The sequence below is a fragment of the Mugil cephalus genome, chromosome 18 (assembly GCF_022458985.1).
Source record: "Mugil cephalus isolate CIBA_MC_2020 chromosome 18, CIBA_Mcephalus_1.1, whole genome shotgun sequence".
Classification (NCBI taxonomy): domain Eukaryota; kingdom Metazoa; phylum Chordata; class Actinopteri; order Mugiliformes; family Mugilidae; genus Mugil; species Mugil cephalus.
Window position 1 is genome coordinate 20,576,304 of NC_061787.1, and position 13,033 is coordinate 20,589,336.

The window sequence follows — 13,033 nt, forward strand, 5'->3', positions numbered from 1 at the left end:
TGCTGCACACACACACACAAACACACACACCTTTCCAGAGTGAAATATCCATTAATGCCATTCTCTAAATCGCCTCTGATGAGTTCACCACAACCCCACCCTCCCGTCTACTTTGGGTCTACTCTCAGTCTGTTGTTTTTATCGGAGTACATGTCTGCAGGGTTTTAAGTGTATACGCGGGACTAGGAGGACGCTAATAGATCTAAACAAGAATGAACTCATCAAATGATTAAATATGAGGAGGCTGTGTAGGATTCTTTCATTAAAACATGCCGTCATGAGGTTGTTTCTTTTATTTCCCTTAATTAGTACATGTTTCTTTCTCTGCTGCATGCGGCTCAGCAGAGAGAGTCCTGTTAGGGCTTTAAGGTTCACTGATCAGGCATAACATTATGACCACGTTCTTAAGACTGAATTGTCACAAGATGATCAGTGTTGTTTACCTCACCTGTCAGTGAGGCCATAATGATGTGGCTGATCAGTGCATGTATGAACAAACCTGTTCCGACAACAGTGTCCTCAACAAAGCATATTTTTTTATTCTCATAAACATCAGGTTCATCGGATACATAAACAGTTACGAGCACAAACACTTTCAGTCTTTTATTATTTTTGACACAGTCAACACATCATATCACCTACTGTGGGATTAGGTCTGTATTTTTACTTATTTTTTTTTTTTTTTTTTTTTATATATTTTTCAACTTGTGCGACGGTCGTCTTGTGTTTCTCGTGTAGCTGAGTAAAAGAAGAGTCTGAGCCTTAATCCTGTCACTTCCTGGTTTGCGTTGAGGGCTGGAGAACAAAAGGGCATCCCACCAATGAACGCTACGACTCCTCCTGCTGCTGCATCAGCCGTGGATGTCGGTGAGTTGCCCTTCGTTCACAGCCCTGCGTTTTGTGTCAGACACGTAAGGACAGCTCTGCATGGCTTTTGTTGCCAGTGTTTGGCAATGAAAGAATATATATATATGCATCTTGCTCCTCTCCTCCACTGTGACAGAACAAAGCGGCTGATTCACTAGTTACTAAATATATATATATTTATATATAATTTTTCTCAATATATCTATATAATCTATCTAAATAATAAGTCTATATATATGTTTATATATATATATATATACTTTTGGTAGGGGTTTTAAAACATTCAGGTACATTCACTTCACCCTGTGACTTTTTTTTTTCTTCATATGAATAAAACACAGACAAAATGTTAACAGAGCTACCTGCCATGTAGTAACGGGACGTCCCGACCAAGAAACACACACACAAAAATAATAAAACTCATAAGAAGCAAATGTAACAAATGTCTCAGTGCTGGTTCCAATCACGAGCATAAATATACTAAAAGAACTCTGTTTTAATCTAGAATATAAAATAGCATATTTTTCTGGACTTGACGACAGTTTATATCAACTCTGGTCAGAGTCTGGGTGCACACAGTTCCACAGGTGCGTACATGAGCTGGTTGACAACAGGTATTCATTCATCTGCTCTAACTCAACAAACGGTATTTTGTCAATTTTTCTTTTCTTTTTTTTCATGTTGAGAAAAGCCTAAAATGCAATACTCACTTCTACAATCACTAGTGTGAATAGACCCTTGGCATGTCACAGAATACACATATAGGCATTAATCAACAAGTCAAGAAGATAGAACTCGGCCTACAGAGGACGATGATAAGCCACGTTACGCATGAACACCGATTTCTTTTTCTTCCTTTTTTTTTTGTTTTCCAAGAAAGGCAACAAGGATGTCACTTGGGTGCTGGTTATGAAAGTGTTCCTTCGTGGGCCCATGTTGAAAAGAGGGACCCTTGTCCTGCCCTTAATAAGACCATGAGGTGGAAGTTCAAGTCATAGCTGAACATTTTGATGCTTCCTCCACTACATGACAAACATCCCGTCGAAGGATTGTGCAGAAACCGATTTTCTATTTAATCTGTTGTAATCCAAGGCTTGTGGATAAATTGCCCCCCAGTGTGATAGTAGACCTTATACTTTTCTTTTTTTTTTAGCATTTTAACAATTCAGTCCACTCTAACTAACAAATATTTTTCTCACTTTCAAAGTAGTGGTGTCTAGCCATGCAGATTTGGTGGTTTGGTGAATGGAGCGTCTTTGTGGTATTCACATCTAAAAGGAAACTAAGTTTGGGCGTCCATGTGGGTTAGAGAGACGCTTAGAAAAATTCTGTTGATACATGTCATCTCACAGCACTAATAGTGTAACCAGCTGCAACAAGATAAACGGATGTTAATGGTACAAGTATGAGTTTTTAATAAAGTGATCTAGCTGAGAAAGCTGCAATGACTTTTTGACAAAGAGGAAAAGTGAAGAGGGAAAATGAGGGTGATAAATGTATCCACATCCACTTTCAGCTATCTCAAAAAGAAGCCTGTACCACCAAATAATCTGCATGGCTAGATCAATGATCAATTAAAGGATGAAACGACCTTTTACTAGATATACTGTTGTCAGTTAGGTTATAAATTACCCTCTTAATAACATTTAAATAACCAGTAGAAAAAAATAATCATCTAATCTCCAACAGGATTTTAAATACATACCTCAGAACAAAAACAATCCAAGAACAGAACAGTGCAATCAAAATACTATGAAAAATTATACTGTTTATAAAAGTGGATTCTCTGACCTAGTGAGAATATCCCTTAAGAGTTGTAACACGAAGATCAATTTTCACCGTGGATTTGATTTTGTTTTTCTTTTTTTCTTTTTTTGGACCAAGTCAAATGCCTCAGCTGGTGAAAGATGAAACTAGTGCTAAAAAACGTAAGAGAAACTCTCTATCCCTGTGCTGCTGATTGTTAGGACTGAGTGAGTACAAGGAGGAGGAGGAACCTTGGTGAAGGGCTCCATGCCCGTCCAAGCGCTAGGCTGGCTAATGTGGGCTCAGAGCGGGAGTGTTCAGATCCCCGTCTGCCTCCCCCTCTTCCTGGCCGGAGTAGGAGCTCAGGGCGTCCCACAGCAGGCCAGGCTGCTCACAGTGGTGGCGACTCCTCCAGTGCTCCATAACTATTTCTTTAGTGTTCAACACCTCGCTGCAGAGCACACAGTTAAAAGCTGCACCCGCTGCCAGGACACCGAGCCCTACACTGCTCTCCGGTGATGACAACGTCCCACTGTCCTCCCCCTCACTTCCACGGTGGTGGGACATGATGTGCCTCTTGAGCTTGGAGAAGGAAAAGAATTCTTCATCGCAGCTGCCACACTTGACGAGATTGCGCCTCTCGTTGAGCTGGCGCCAGTAGTGCGCCGCGTGCTTCACCAGTTCATTCTCAGCCTCGCGGCCACCCCGTGGAGGCTGGCCATTGTGTAGCCGAATGTGCACCTCCTCCCCATGCACATAAAGCAAATGCATCTTCATGTCTGCAAAGGTGGGAGTGATAGCTTGGCAGCGGCCACATTTAATCTGCAACTCCACAGGGTCTTCACGATCCTGTTCATCAGCCGGATCTGGTGAGTTGGCCCTGGTGGTGAAAACATCAATTAGTAACTATCTTTAATCTGGCAATTAATATCTTACAATCATGTAGTTGCAACTGTTTAGTACTAATCTCAATCAGTGATGATCTCACCCCTCCACAGACACGTCGTCCTCATGTTGGCTGATTGATGGCTCTACCGTCAGCACCACCTTGTGGACCTCCCTCAGATGACTGAAGTACACCCCCACATATCCGAAGGACTTCTCACAGAACTCACAGCTCAAAGACCGACGTGGTCGTACCTCGGAGTGGTGAAGCTTCATGTGGGTGCTCAGGCTGCCTGAGTGAGCGTAGGCCTTGCGACACACAGGGCAGATGTAGGGCCGACTGTTGGTGTGACTGTTCATGTGGCTCTGGAGGTGATGTTTGAACTGGAAACAGCGGCTGCAGGTCGGGCATCGGTGAAGCGGACGGCTTCCTATAAACAGTCGGGGGTGAGAGCCGCCTCTCAGGTGGAGGGTTACTGGCGCTGCTTGGGGCGGACAGTCCAGGGTCTTTGTTGTGGTAGTGTTGGGGAGCTGGTGACCAAGTATGAGCTCCTGTTCTTGGCCATCCGGAGTGATGGCAGGTAAACTAACTAGTTGGGGAACTGTCTCCATAACCAACATGGGCTTAGGTCGAATACTGCGGTATTTCTTTGAAATATCCACCTCCTTTTGTTTGGAACTCGGAACAACTGCTGGAGATTTATCAGGAACCCTTCTGCGAAAGAAAGACAATGACCTCTTCTTGCGAGCCTCAAAAGCTAAAATGTCTTCCATTGTCTTTCTCTTTCTTCCTCTCTTCTTGCCAGGTGGTTTCTGTAGGGTTGCCACAACAGGCATGTGTATGTTCTTGGCCTGCAACTGCGTAGTGGAGTTTGGCACGTGGTTGTGACTCAAGGCTTCAGGTGTTTCAGAGGTCTTGGATGTAGCATCTACGGGGTTTTTAAGTCCCGTCTGGGAAGAGAAGGTTTTCTTCTCTGGGGATAAATTGTTGAGCTTGGCAGGTGGGATGAGACTGCTCTTCATTTTAGAGTAGGGCAAGATAGGCAGTTTACCCTTGGGAGGGGATGGGATAATCTGGACCGCTTTACTGAAGATAGCTGGGGACAAGACTGTGATACTGCTCTGGGGCTGGGCAGCAGCTGGCTTAGATTGACACATCCTCACTGTAGTCTTCCTTTCCTCTGTGGATTTCCCCGGCGAGGTTTTGACAGCAGTAGTAGGGTACTGGAGACTCTGAATAAGACCAGTAGCTGTAGGTCGTTCAGAGCCATCTGGCACTCGTTCCAACTGAGAACCTGGGTAGAGGACAGCATTGTCTGGCAGAAGAGCGGTGACAGAAATGTCAGAGGAGGCTGAATCAATGAAAATGACTTGCTCTGAGGGCTCCTCTTTGGGAACCAGAGTTTCCTTTGTGTGCTTGGTCTCTTTCTTCATTGCGGTTGATCCTCCAGTCTCCACTGACTTGGTCTGTACTGCCACAGAAACGTTTGAGGCGGTTTTCACCCTGGTAGGTGTTGGTGGAGATTTGACCTTATCCTGGGTCCCCTTGCTCCTCACTGGCTGGTATCTGGGAATGGGCAACTTGAGGTTCTTCTGGATCGACTGGGTTTGCTGTGGTGTCTGAGATGCGACAGAAGGGGGCAGCGCCACCAGGGAGAATGTGCCATCTTGACCTGCTATTTGCATCAGTGCATAGTTTTGGGTGGGCACGATGATGGACTTTGGGCTGGAGGCGGTGGTGGCCTCGGGGAGGGCGGACGGAGGCTGGCAGGACAGGACTGCAGGGGAGGGGGAGGGCACAACTGCCGGGGCCTTGGGGGCAATGCTCCGGAACTGAAGGCTCTTCATCGGATGGGCTGGACTCACTCGCTACCAACTGAAACACAAGCACAAAAATAGAAAAAAATTTCCATCAGAACTGCAAACCTCAAGTGTCTACATCAACACTACAGCAACAGCATCATGTGTGAATCAGGGGTAGTAAAGTATTTCAATAATCTTGATGAACCGCTGCTAGTTTGCTGCAATGACCCCTGGCCTCCTCACCTGCCATATTGTTATTGTCGAATGATCAGTGACTAGTAGACATGATGCTTAAAGCGTCACGGCACAGCAGTGAAGTCGACTGCTCTGTACCCCTACAGTGAATGCATGCATCTGTCTGTACTGTCTAACACCATTAACAGGAATAACTCAGGTGGCGGCATGATTTCCTGGTCTCGTCTGAAGCTGCCAACATCATTAAAATAAATGTAACCTCTCTGCAGAAGGTCAAAAGGTCTTTTAATAGTGGTCATTACTCTGCAACCCAAGCAGGACAGAAGCAAACATGCACCGTCAAAAATACAGTCATCTGCACAAGTGTGACAAGCTGTCCTATTACTCATGTCTCTCAGGTTGCCAACAACAGACTCCCTGTCCCCCCAGGCTAAGGACAAACTGCCCCCTTTGATATGGGCTCAGCAGGCAGCCATGGTACATGCTGAGGATCTGTGGGGGGCTCCTTGTACCTCCCCTCACTTCCTGGAAGGATCAGCCAGTAGAGCGTGAAAGCTGCCCAACGGCAGGATCCCTACCAAATGAAGAGAGGGCTCCCCTCTCATCTTGTCTTCACCTGACCGGCACTCTAACCTGGCCGAAGGCAACAAGGATGCCCCAGAAAAAAAATCCCCTGGATTTACTTTGTCATCCCTTGTTCACAAATAACATTTCATGGTTGCCCAGTGGGGAGGAAGGCTTTTCCTTTCTCACAGTGCAGTTACAAAATACTGCTGAAGGCTACGGGGAAACTATAACCTCAGAGTGAGGTTTTAAACAAGTCCTTATTATCTCAATCTACCAAACAGTTTCCATCCATCAATCATAAGCCACAGGTATGGTTTTAAAAACAAAAAAAGGCAAAATTGCCTTCGTGTATATCAGTGCTGTATCTTTATATCTAAAGGAGGGAGAGATTACAGTGGAAACCTTCAAAGGGCCTAATTGTGAACAGACTCTGAGGTTTGAAATTAACATTATGACCCGACTTTCAATTGTGGCATTTGATCCAGGCAGACTTCCAGCTCCATTCTGAAATGCTAATCAGCATAAAAGTGCAACAATCTGGAGGTGTTACAAAAGGCTAACTCTCAACAAAATCATTTGTTTCATAAGAAAAAGAGAAAAAAATAAAGCCTTGCTATGCACTTTAAAAGCAAAGGAACTTTTTACCTTCAAAAGAATGACGAAGAGAAAAAAAACAGCAAAGGGCATATTGTTTAACAGCTGGAAGTGTTTCTGAGCAGAGAGATTATTTGTACAGTACCCATACCGCATTACGACTCCATAAAACTAGAGATATTCCTCCTCTGTGTGGATAGTTGATTCCCATTTGACTGTGACTTTGGCTGAAGACTCAAGAGTGGAATAAAACCATGGGATATGTCTTCCCCTGGACATTTTATGTAGGTATGAAATATAAAAAAGGATTGGGGGTAATGCTAGTCGACTGCTTCAACAATGTCAAAGTATGCAGCTGGATACAAGGGGTGGAAAAAGTGTGTATCAACAGCCGAGGAAGGAGCCATAATCCTTTGGTCACAGACTATTCAGCAGACATCACCTGACACCAAGTCAGTCCTCACAAAAACAAAGTCATCTTTACAAAGTCTGATTGTCTCATTCCACACGGAAAATGGTACTGGAACAGTCTGGTCAGCGTAGGGATGTACTGCATTTTATCACTTGAAAACATCTAATATTTCAAGAAACTAAACAGAATAAGGATTTGCCAAACATTTCACAATAACATACATGCAGAAGTAGAGTGCAAGAAGTGAAAGAATTAAAATAAATAGTTGTTACACAATGCTTCTGTATAATGAATACTATTTTCCTCTGATTCAAACACACCTCATGATGACATCCAAGTACCATGTTACTAGACTCATATTCTGAGAACTGTGTCTGGATACGCCTGGCAACGTCGGTACAACAGGGAAGTGACACTGATGATTGCAGAGCACCAGGCTTCAGCTACTTAGTCAGTATGCTGAAAGTATCAATGGTGTATATATAAAGGAACTGTGCAAAACTTTTAGGCAGGTAGGAAAAAATGCTGTAAACAAAGAATGTTTTAAAAAATCCAAGTGTTAATAGTTTGTTTTCATCAGTTAACAAAATGCAGTGAATGAACAGAAGAGAAATTTAAATCAAATCAATATTCTGTGTTACCACCCTTTGCCTTCAAGACAGCATCAATTCTTCTAGGTATACTTATACATAGTTTTTGAAAGACCTGGGCTAGTAGGTTGTTCCAGACATCTTGGAGAGCTAACCACAGATCTTCTGTGGATGTAGGGTTCCTTAAATCCTTCCCACTCTTCAAGTAATCCCAAACACACTGGATGATGTTGAGATCAGGGCTCTTAGGGGGCCATGCCATCACTTCCAAGACTTCTTGTTCTTCTTTACCCTGAAGATAGTTCTTGGATGTATGTTTGGGGTCTTTCTCATGCTGCAGAATAAATTTGAGACCAATCATATGCCTCCATCATGGTACTGCATGATGGGTAAGTATCTGCCTGTACTTCTCAGCAATGAGGACACCATTAATCCAGACCAAATCCCTGAGTCCATTTGCAGAAATGCAGACTTGCAAGGAACCGATATCGCAATATATCGCGGTACTTTTTCTTCCGATACAGTATCATTTTTGAATGTTAATATCAATTTTAAAAGAAAATGAAAAAGTCATGTTTTGGGCCCATTGTGAATGACTACCAAACCTCCGCTCCGCAAGGTGTTGCTGTAGCGCCACCTCGCTACACAGCATTCCCTGCAGTGCTGAGCGAGGCAGTCGAAGAAGTAGACAGGTGAGCATGGCGCCGGTGGCAAAACTTGAAACACACCCAAAGCAAACTACACTGGATAACACAGTATTTAGGCATTTTATTTTTACATCTGTTCAGTGGAGTGTTCAAACGTTGACACACATTGTGAACTCTATCTCGACATTTAAATGGCAACAAACTTGATCCACTTTATGTAGAAGTGCAATAACTGTTTTTATCCCACTCAGTTTATTACTCAGAATATTGCAATATATCGCAATATCATAACATCGTAGTAATGTATATTGGCTGTTCCTCATCCAGTTTTAGGCCTCCTACACAGCTGTTTCTGTTTCAGTTAATGACTATGTTTCGACTTACATGTGACACTGATGAGCGTTAGCGCCTGTTTGATATAATTGGTTGATGATACACCTGACTACAATCCTGCAAAATCCCTGATTTTGTCCAAGTGTACCAATCAGAATTGATGCTGATTTGAAGGCAAACACCGAATATTGATGCGATTTAGATTTTTCTTTTGTTTGTTCACTTTGCATAAATAAATGTTATCTCCTGCCATTTCTTTTGGTAATTTCACCATGACTTTCCATTCTTCTTCCCCTCCAAGTATGTCTGTTCTGTTTTTCTGTTTTTGTCTCAGTTCAGCCTCATGGAAGAGGTACAAGACACATGTGAAGAGCAGGCAATCATGTGTTCATGTGTTGATTTAATGGTGTCAGCTGATGTGTCATTCTCCTCAGATGGTTCTTGTGGTATTCAAGCATAGAAGGAAACCAAACAAGAGAAAAGCCAGAGCCACAGATGCTTAAGAGCCACATCCATAAACGCTTGTCAGTTCATAATGATCCTGATACCGCTGGAAGAACAGCAGAGACGCTACAGTGAAGGACAGAGACAAAACTAAAGCTATAAATATATGAACACATTCTAATCACTCTCGTTTTAATTTCCTCTACTAGGACACTCACATTCAGTTTGTAGATACTCAAGGGGTTTTGCTTAAGATCAATTTCAAAAAAACAAACAAAGAAAACATGGGAAATATCAGAGATCAAATCAAGCTTAGGTATTTGTCAAAGTCACAAAAATAAGAGTCAATTAAAAATTTCAGACTCAGAACACAACTATGAAATTGGGCTAGGTGATGAGCAGAGTCAGGTCTCTGTTCAGGCCAAACATTTGACTTGATGAAAACTTGATAAAACTCAGCATATGTCCCTTACTTGGGGTTTTGACAAGTACACGAGAAACCGTTTCCATGTTCTGGAAACAGACATCATGTTGAAAATTTTTAGTTTTTGTTTCATCCGACTAGAGAATCCTTTTCCTTATGCTTCATGAATAATTTAAACTCCAACTCTAGGTACACTGTTTGAGGTCTTTACTGAGTCATGGCCTTGATCTATCCTCTCTAAAGTCTGACCAACTAATATTACGTTCACACTATGGACCATAAAAATTACAAAAAGACCAGGAGTGGCCAGCTATAAAGTGTTGTTCATGCTCTTGTCATGGCGGTTGGATGTTGTCAATCTGCTTGAAATCTGATCTGAAGGGTTGATACTACCAGAACCAAGAGCAGTGACTTTTTATGTGTATGCATCATGACAAAAGACACAAATATGTTAACTTTTATTTGATTAGCTGCTGATTTTGATTTAATTATGGGTGATAATTGTGACATTTAATCAATTAAAAGGGAAAGGGTCTGAATACTTTCCGAAGTCTTAAACTACAAACGTGCTTCACTTTAAATGTTACTTAGATCTGAGAAGGCTCCTCATGACTCGAGAGGGAATAACACAACGAGGAGAGGGGAGAGGTCACAGATGCTACTCAATCTGCTGCTGGATTTGAAACGCCGACCGCTCTAATCTGACCGGGGTCAGAGGTCAGGGCTGGGGTGATGCAAAAACCTGGTTTCTGGAGAGAATGTAGGAGACCGAGGGAGAAAGAGAAGAAGAAGGGGGTGTTTGTGTGTGTGTGTTTGAGGGGGGTGGTGGTCCACAGAGACAGATTATCAGGTAAAGCTAGAGGGGTGAGAGGTGAGGATCTGCTGTTTATGCTGGAAACAGGTCAGGGTTGAGCAGGAGGGCAGTGTGTGGACGGGCCAGGCATCCACCTGGAATGGAATGAAATGGTATAAACACAAAAAGCTCACACTCTCAAACCTGGACCTGGGTCACATGAAGAGGTGGTTCCAGCCAAGACCGATGGGCTGACCAGCCAAAACAACGTAGCTATTGTTAGCCGCTAATGCAACTTAGTGAGAGGAGAACAGGCCGCTGTGTGAAAAGTCAAAACATGGAGAGCATTGTGTTTGGGTAGCATCCCCTGGTGCATTCTCTGGTTTTGCTTTTAGCCAGCTACTGTTAAAACTGCCGACTCCAGCATTCTGCTCTCAGCTGGGACCCAACTACAAGCCAGATTTATTTGGTTTTAAAAGTTGACAATTAGAAAAGGACTCATTTTCCCTGGGTACCTCTAGTAATTTGTAATAATTGCAGAGGTTATGCAATCAACCTAATCCAGATAGAATCTTTTTTTATTATGAGTCGTGTTTGATTGATGGCTTCTGTTTCTGCCTCTTTTCAGTCAAGAATTATGAAGGCTGCTATATAAATCAATGTTTGGACAGATGTTTGGGTGCAAAGTCAAGATGCCATAGGATGCAGACCCTAACACAGAAAAAAAGAATGAAATCTTGAAGGATGATGAGATGGAGGACATGTGTAGCAATAAACTTTGATGTGCTGAACTTTATTTAGTGATGCATCAATCTGTTACTAAATAACTAAGCTGTCAAAGTGTAGAGGTTTAAAATTAACTGTAACATGTACGGGAGAGGAAGCAGAAACAGTTTAGATTTGCACAGGACTAGTTTAACCTGTGAGTGTCTAGTAATTTGTAATAATTGAGTAGGTCACCTGTGCTTTTAATCCTGCGCAAATCTTCTTGTAAAGTAAAAATCACATGGTTTCTCCATGTTTCGTTGGCTCTCTTTTTAGTCAAGAACTCTGAAGGCCGCAATGCAAATCAAAGTTTGGACAGATGCTTGGGTGCAGAGTCAGACCCCAACACAGGAAAAAAGCAAGCTCATGCAATAACGTGTTCATCACATCTGTAAAAGTGAATCTGATTTAAATACTGACAGGTACGTCATGGAAAGTAGCAGAGACCTCGTAACCAGGGATAATGTCAGTGAATTTGGGTAAAACACAAACCACAGATGTAGGGGTCATTTCTAAATTACATGACATCCCCAGGTAAAACTAGTCCTCTGCAAATAGGGCTTCAATCTCATCTGATCATCTTGTAGTAGATAATAAGAAAGGTGAGTTGTTTTAAGTTGGGGAAAGCAGAGCATAGAGCAGAGAAGTGTGAGGTTTGTTATCTTTCTTGTAGGTGAGAGCTGATGCTCATCTGGGACTCGCAGATAGAGCCTTGAGACGGAGGGGGTCTGGAATGAAGTGTATGTGTGTGTGTGTGTGTCTATGTGGGAGGAAGGGCTAAAAAAACTCAGCAGAGGCCAAGCTCCCCCCAGGTTTTAGCCCAGATGAAAGGCCAGGATCTGGGCTAGATAAGAGGGCAGAGCACAGGGGGTCGGGGCCAGCCGGCTGAGAGAAGCCATGTCCAGCGGCCATCTTTCGCTCCTCCCTCTCCCTCTCTCACACACACAAATACAAACACATATACGCGGCATGTGGGATAAGTAGAAATATTCGGAAGTGGTTCAAAAGTTAATAAGTTGTCGTTTGAGGACGCTTATTAAAAAAAAAATATGGTCTGCGAATCCTGCAGCCCACGAGGATATTAGCTCATCCCAATTTTATTTTTTCCTCCTGAATGAGCTCAAGAGTTATCTGTGCTCGATTGCTTCTCCCTGCACGCATGCTAACTGCTCATCTTTGCTCTGCAGCCTTAGGGGCACTTGTGAGTTATACAGCTATGTGTGTGTGTGTTTGTGTGTGTGTGTGTATGCATATGTGTGCGTGCATGCCGGGGAGCTAGGGTCTGGAGCGAAAGCGGTCATGAGGAAAATGAAATCAGTGTTTGCAGAGGTCCTCGTTTCATCCCAGAGGTCTGCTGAACGAGAGAGAGCCAAGGAGGAGGCAGTACATGCATACACACACACACACACAATGATCGGTGAGTTGGTAGCATACAGCTGCTCCTTTCACCTTTTTATTTTTTACACCGGACAACAAATAGTGAAAGGTGTTGCAAGAGAGAATATTAGAGCACCATATGGTATTCAACGCTTCCACACAAAACACACACGCCAACACACACGACCGTATGTCATCCACTGTCACCTGAGCAAATCAATGCAAAGGGAGAAATCCATTCCAATTAGGATCCGGCTGCTCTGCCCTGCATGTGGATGTAGATGAATCAATATAGAAATCCTGTTGCTAAACCGCTATTCCTTGTGTAGAGTGTGCAGAGACTCGTGATGTTTAGCTTCCTTTGACTTTACGTCTTAAAAATAAGGAAATAGAGGGACGTCCAGATCCAGTCCTGATCTTTAAATATTCAGTATCTGATCTTAAATTAAGTTCCTCTCCTGTAGATTCCTAATGTATTTTCTTGTCACCCTGGTATTCTCCTAGAGTCGACTGGAATCAGCCCAATAAATCTTTCTGTCAGTTAATGTAGTGTGGAGAGGGTAGCTCGTACCTTGGCTCCAGAAAACCTGT

The 13,033-nt window shown here is 43.1% G+C and overlaps 1 protein-coding gene across 1 annotated transcript in view; it reads right to left on the bottom strand.

Annotated features, from left to right (window-relative positions):
* Positions 1-516: 516 nt before the first annotated feature.
* Positions 517-13,033, bottom strand: part of znf438 (zinc finger protein 438) — a 49,503-nt gene continuing 36,986 nt past the window's right edge. Inside the window, exons 3-4 of the mRNA XM_047568385.1 lie at positions 3,602-5,374; positions 517-3,493 (exon numbers count right to left, since the gene is read on the bottom strand). Coding sequence (XP_047424341.1) covers positions 2,905-3,493; positions 3,602-5,346 — 2,334 coding nt within the window. The 5' untranslated portion in view covers positions 5,347-5,374 and the 3' untranslated portion in view covers positions 517-2,904. The remainder of the gene's footprint in view (positions 3,494-3,601; positions 5,375-13,033) is intronic.